The sequence below is a fragment of the Dioscorea cayenensis genome, chromosome 9 (genome assembly GCF_009730915.1).
Source record: "Dioscorea cayenensis subsp. rotundata cultivar TDr96_F1 chromosome 9, TDr96_F1_v2_PseudoChromosome.rev07_lg8_w22 25.fasta, whole genome shotgun sequence".
NCBI lineage: Eukaryota > Viridiplantae > Streptophyta > Magnoliopsida > Dioscoreales > Dioscoreaceae > Dioscorea > Dioscorea cayenensis.
In genome coordinates, this window is record NC_052479.1 from 3,980,319 (window position 1) to 3,986,256 (window position 5,938).

At 33.6% G+C, this 5,938-nt stretch overlaps 1 protein-coding gene across 1 annotated transcript; it reads left to right on the forward strand.

The window, feature by feature from the left end:
• The first annotated feature begins 422 nt into the window (after positions 1 to 422).
• LOC120269258 (zingipain-1-like) lies at positions 423 to 3,418 on the forward strand. The gene is made up of 5 exons (XM_039276593.1): positions 423 to 619; positions 1,670 to 1,899; positions 1,994 to 2,134; positions 2,542 to 2,757; positions 3,187 to 3,418. Exons 1-5 carry the CDS (start codon positions 511 to 513, stop codon positions 3,286 to 3,288), a joined length of 798 nt encoding a protein of 265 aa, XP_039132527.1. The 5' UTR covers positions 423 to 510; the 3' UTR covers positions 3,289 to 3,418.
• The last annotated feature ends 2,520 nt before the right edge of the window (positions 3,419 to 5,938 follow it).

Consider the following 5,938-nt stretch of genomic DNA (forward strand, 5'->3'; position numbering starts at 1 on the left):
CAAAGCGCATCAATTTACGATTGTTTTAAATTTTTTTATTTTTAGTTTTCTTAATCAAATGTTTCCAAACCTAGTTACAACCAACAGTAACGTGTACTTCATTGGATACCTTAGGTATCCTAGAAAACTATAATACATGTTTCTCTATAAATGGACAACAACACACTCATTGTTCCCACAAACCCATCTTCTCCAATGGCTTCCCTCCTCTTGTTCATCTCCATCCTCCTCTTCACCACCACCTCCTTCTCTTCAGCTGTTCCCGTTCGCACTGATTATGAGGTTAGTCTCCTCTACGAAGGTTGGTTAGTCAAAAACAACAAATCCTACAATGACTCATTAGAGAAAGAGAAACGATATAAGATCTTCCAAGATAACCTTAACTTTATTGACAAGCACAATGCTGGTAATCACACCTACAGTCTTGCCCTAAATGTGTTCGCTGACCTTACTGTAGAAGAGTACCGCGCTACATATTTGAGAACCTTAACACCCCGAAAATGGAAAAAGATGGAATATGATAGGTTCGTGTTTAATGATACCGTTGACGCAGCGCCAGATTCAATAGATTGGAGAGATATGAGTGCTATTAATCCAATCAGAAACCAAGGCGGTTGTTGTAAGTATTATTGTCAAAATTGTTATAGTTTTGTTTTATTTTTAATTTTCAATTCCTTCCATACACTTCTTTGGCAAATTGATGGTACTTTTGTTAATACAGGAAAGATTTAATTGTTTCAAAAATTGTTTAAAAAAATTTAGTTGATAGTCATGCTTAAAGAGGTGAAAATAAAAATAAAATGATGCAAGTAGTTTTGTCGGTGATACTCTCTTTTGATAAATTATTGATACGTACACTAATTTTTTTTTTTTATCAATTGGGTTTATCATTCATTTTCAAAACGATGGTGGAAATCATAATCACTTTGAAATAGTTATTTATTAAAATCAAACATATTAAAAAAAAGGTCCTGAAATGAGTTCTGTTGAATTTTGAAGTTTAATTTTAATTTGATGGTGTCAGTTTTATTTTACCCAATAGGAATTCAAATTTATTCTGTAATTAAAATTATTTTCTTATGATTATCTGCAGATATGTGTTTATCAAAAGTTAATAAATTTTAGAAATAATTATAGTAACATAAATCTGAAACAAATAATGCTTTTAAATATTATATAAAAAACACTGTCTAATTGATGTGAAAACTATCTTGCAATTAATTAGTTTATCTTTTTTTTAAAAAAAAACTTTTGAGAAAGAATAATGCCATTGTGGATCAATAAATTTTGTATACATTTATATTCTACAAAGACTATATTAAATTCGATGATTATAAAGAAAAAGTGTAAAATTTCATGTGATTGTTATTTTTTTAAAGATCTTTTTGGTTACAAAAATTGGTATTTATGTTTTAATGAAATGCTACTGTAAAATGCATTTTTTTTCCAACCACCTTTATCTATATATATATATATATATTTCAATGCATCTAGCTTGGTAAAACACCAAGTTTTGGTTTTTGAAAAAAAAAAAACACAAAATAATATTATTATATTAAATAAACAGTATTGCCTAAAAAATATATTTGTTTTTCTTTTTACAAATATATCTCCAAATGAGTTCATGTATTCCACTTAAATTGAGTTGATACAATGTTTTTGGATGCAGATAGTTGTTGGGCTTTTGCAGTTCTAACAACAGTAGAAGCCATAAATCAAATAGTCACAGGAGATTTGGCATCTTTATCTGAGCAACAGCTAGTAGATTGCTTCAATAAAGGTTGCCAAGCAAGTTATATGGATGATGCTTATCAATACATCATAGATAATGGCGGGATTGACACTGAGGAAGATTACCCTTACAACGCTATTTATAGTGGCTACTGTGATAAATTCAAGGCATGAATATCAGAACTATGGATGAATAATTTGAGCATATTATTGTTGTTATTTTGTTCATAATGTAGGTTGTTTTCTTCCTCTTGATTTGCAGCAAAATACAAAAGTTGTATCAATTGACGGATATCGGATGGCTCGTCGTAATAATGAGAATGCCCTAAAATTGGCCGTTGCTGACCAACCTGTTGCTGCTGCTGTGGAGGGCTATGGACAACATTTTCAATTATATGGAAATGTGAGCATTTCCTGGTTTAATTTTTCATTTATTAATCCATACCAAAGTTAGTTAGGGTATGTTTTTCAATTCCAACAAATAAAATAGATTTTTTTTTAATTTTAAATTTAATTGATGAAAAAAATAAATTAATATTTCCTGCACCATAGGTTCCCACAGTTTTAGAATAATGCTATACATATAATATGTTTTTTTAAGTCTATCTTTTAGCTTTTTAAAAACTAGTGTGTTTGATAATAAATATTAGATCATGATTTAATGGTTGTTATTTGTAAGAGTGATGTACAAAGTAGCTGTTTTTTTATTGTTCTAGTGAATTTATATAAAACAAATAGCAATAATTTATAATTCTAGTGAATTTTTTTTAATAATTAAAAAACTTAATCTATAATTTTTAATGTTTTCAGGGAATATTTACAAAGTATTGTGGGACAAAAGTTGATCATGCTGTGGCTGTTATAGGCTATGATAGTGAGGGTGGTAAAGATTATTGGATCATCCGAAATTCATGGGGAGATGGATGGGGGGAATTTGGATATATGAAGCTTGAACGTAACATTCAATCACGAAGTGGCAAGTGCGGCATTGCTTCATGGCCGTATTACCCAATAAAATACAATAATGTGGTAACTTAAATACTTTTCCTTTGCTACATCATTCCTTTGCTTGGTCACCTATAATTCTAAGAGTCTAATTAATCTTAATTACACAAAAAAAACAGTTTTTAAGCATAAATTCACATAACCCAAACATTTGCGTGTGTATGTCATTCATTAGGCTTAATTAATTGAAAGCCAAGACTGTTGTTGAACTTAATTATTTTTTGTTCAATTTCCATGTATATATTGAAGAAGCTACAAAATAATTATCCAAATATTATTTCGTTGTTCACCAATAACTATAAGCACATCCTTTGTTGTAAAATATATATTATTCAGCAAAACTAACCAAATTGCCAATTTGACATTCTTAAATGAAAGTTATAAAAAATTAATCATCTTCAACATATATATCATAAATGATTTAATTTTATTGTTTGATTCTGAAAGCAGAAGAAGGGCAATTCACTTGAAGGGAAGGCACCAGTGGCAAGGCAAGAAAATCAAGTGAAATATGACAGTGTGAGGCCTGTGGGCTGTGAAAACGTCAAATAAAGCAATGAGAGGCTTACTAATGTTTAGATGTTGTGCACTTGTGTAGTTGAATGAAAAGATTAGAACTATTTTTATTACCTTATGTAAATCATGTCAGTCAGTTTTCTTATGTTTTTTCAAGAAAAAAAAGCCGAAACCTTTTCTAATGTTGTTAAGAAATATCTTAGTTTTTGTCTGATTTTGGTCTTAGAAAATACGAAATTATAGAAAGATTTAAATTTTAAGAATTTTTCAATGTCATTTTCTTCTCTTATTTGCTTGTTTATTAAAAGAAGATGAAATAAGTGTGGATAAACCACAGATTTATTGAAAGAGAAACAACAGTACAAAATAGGAAACTCCTCTAATCAGTGGTGAGGAGATACAAAATACCACAAAGGAAATAAAAAACAATGATAAAAATCTAAGTAGGCGGAAGACACCGTCGGGCATCTCTAGCCCTGCCTAGATAGTCAAAAGAAAGAGTGTCTACTCTTGAGCAGCATCAGGATCGGAGTTGGCAGTTGGAGTTGAGGTTCTAGCGCTAAGGAAGTTGAGTGAGCGCTTAATTTTCTGAGCAACTTCATTGAGTGTTTGCTGATGACTATCAGCAGCTGTTAAGAACCAAGAAAAAAGCATATTAGCAGTTTTAAACATAATGTTATCAGGCGGTAACGCATTCAAGTGAAAAATACGAGTATTTCGTTCAATCCAAATGTTCCATAAGATTGCACGGGAGATAAAGTCCTAGAGAATACAGTGCCTTGGAAGGAGGGTCGGTAACCAAGTAGTCCATAGTAGAGGGATTGACTGTGGTGAAGAATTTAAATCTAAGACTTGGGTAAAAAATGCCCAAATACGTTTAGAAAATTCACATTCGAGAAAAAGATGATTCAGGTTTTCAGAGGCGTTGTGACAGAGGACACATGTATCTGAGGAATTTAGAGTGTTGCACCCTTTCTTGTAGAGATTTGTGAGAGTAAGGATTTTGTCTTCCCTAGCAAGCCAATAGAAAAGGGTAATATTGCTAGGGCATCGGATTTTCCAGAAGTGAAAGTGATGCGAGCTGCGTAGACCACCATCAATGAGAAATTTGTAAAAGGATTTCACAGTGAAAATTCCATTATTTTCTAGGGCCCAGGTAGGAGTAGCATCCTGGTTGAGAGAGCAATCAGGAATAATTTTCGAGTAGAGGAGATAACGTATCGGGAGAGACTGAAGGAAATAAAATCTCTGGATTATTTAGATGTAGAGTAAATTGTCTGGTAGTTATCCAAGGGGAGGTACATTGAGAAAAAAGGGTTGGCCAGAGGTCTTTGAGAATAAGCCCAACATGCCAACGATCATATCAAAGGGATGTGCTAGAACCACTTTTGATAGTTTTGTTTAGGCAAGAGCGGAAAGGTAGTAAAGTGGAGGTCACTCCTCCCCAAAAGAAGGATTTATTTCTAGGTGGATTGTGATACAAGAATCCATTTGCAACATTTATAGAATAGTTAGATTGAATGATTTTAGCCCAACCATAGTTTGGGTTACAGGATAATTTCCACCACCATTTTCCAAGTAGAGCTTTATTAAATTCCTAAAGGTTGAGAATTCCCCAACCTCCCATGTCACGTGGTCTAGTGATCCTGTTCCAGGCGATCAATCTAATTCCTTTGGGGCCCAGATCAGGTCCTTATCCAAAGAAATTCTCTTCTGATTTGATCAATTTCTTTGATCACCCAAACAGGGAGTTTGAAGACTGACATCCAGTAAACTGGAATGGTGGAAAGGACAGAATTCACGAGGGTTAAGCATCTACCAAGTGAAAGGTAATTTGCTTTCCAAGATGTGAGTATAGAGCGAACCATACCAGTGAGCTTTGCCCAGTCGATATGTCTTGGTCTTCGACCAGAGAGAGGAATCCCTAAGTAGGTGATTGGAAGACAATTTCTGGACCAGTTTAGGATTATGGCGGAAGTGTGGTGCAGTTGAAAACCATAGTTTGTGGAGTACAAGCAACTTTTTGAATAATTTATGGATAGGCCAGAAGATCCCTTCAAAAAGATAAAGAATTAGTTTAATGATTTGTAGGTCTTCTTGGCCTCCAACAGAGAAGATTAAGAGATCATCAGCATATTAAAGGTGATAAATGTTAACCGACTGATTCAAAGGAACTCCCACAAGGACTTTGGATCTGAGAGCATGAGAGAACATTGCACTCAGGGCATCAACAACGAGAGCAAAGAGCAAGGGAGGAAAGTGGATCACCTTGTCTTAGGCCTCTTTTACATCTGATGTAGCCCTGAGTAGTTACGTGAATGAGGAACTGTATCTTGGCAGTGTTAAGGATAGTATGAATCCAAGAAAGCCATTTAGGCCCAAATCCTCTAACAGCAAGGATATTAAGAAGAAAGTTCCAATCTAGTGAGTCAAAGGCTTTCGCGAAGTCCACTTTAAAGACATATCCAAGGATTTTTCGTTTCTGCAAGTTGAAGATAACTTCTTGGATGCCTATGATGTTTTCGGCAATACATCTTCCTTTAATAAAGCCAGATTGAGAATCATCCACCAAAGTACTGATTACGGTGTTAAGCCGATTAGCAAGAATCTTAGAGATAATTTTGCAGGTGAAGTTGATAAGACTAATGGGTCTATAATCCGCAACATCTCCTGGCGCGTTATTTTT

Coding starts and splice junctions, on each gene's coding strand:
- LOC120269258 (XM_039276593.1), top strand. CDS start 511: ATGGAATATGATAGGTTCGTGTTTAATGATACCGTTGACGCAGCGCCA. Junction 1,900..1,993: donor GCTACTGTGATAAATTCAAG/GCATGAATATCA, acceptor CTTGATTTGCAG/CAAAATACAAAAGTTGTATC. Junction 2,135..2,541: donor ATTTTCAATTATATGGAAAT/GTGAGCATTTCC, acceptor TAATGTTTTCAG/GGAATATTTACAAAGTATTG.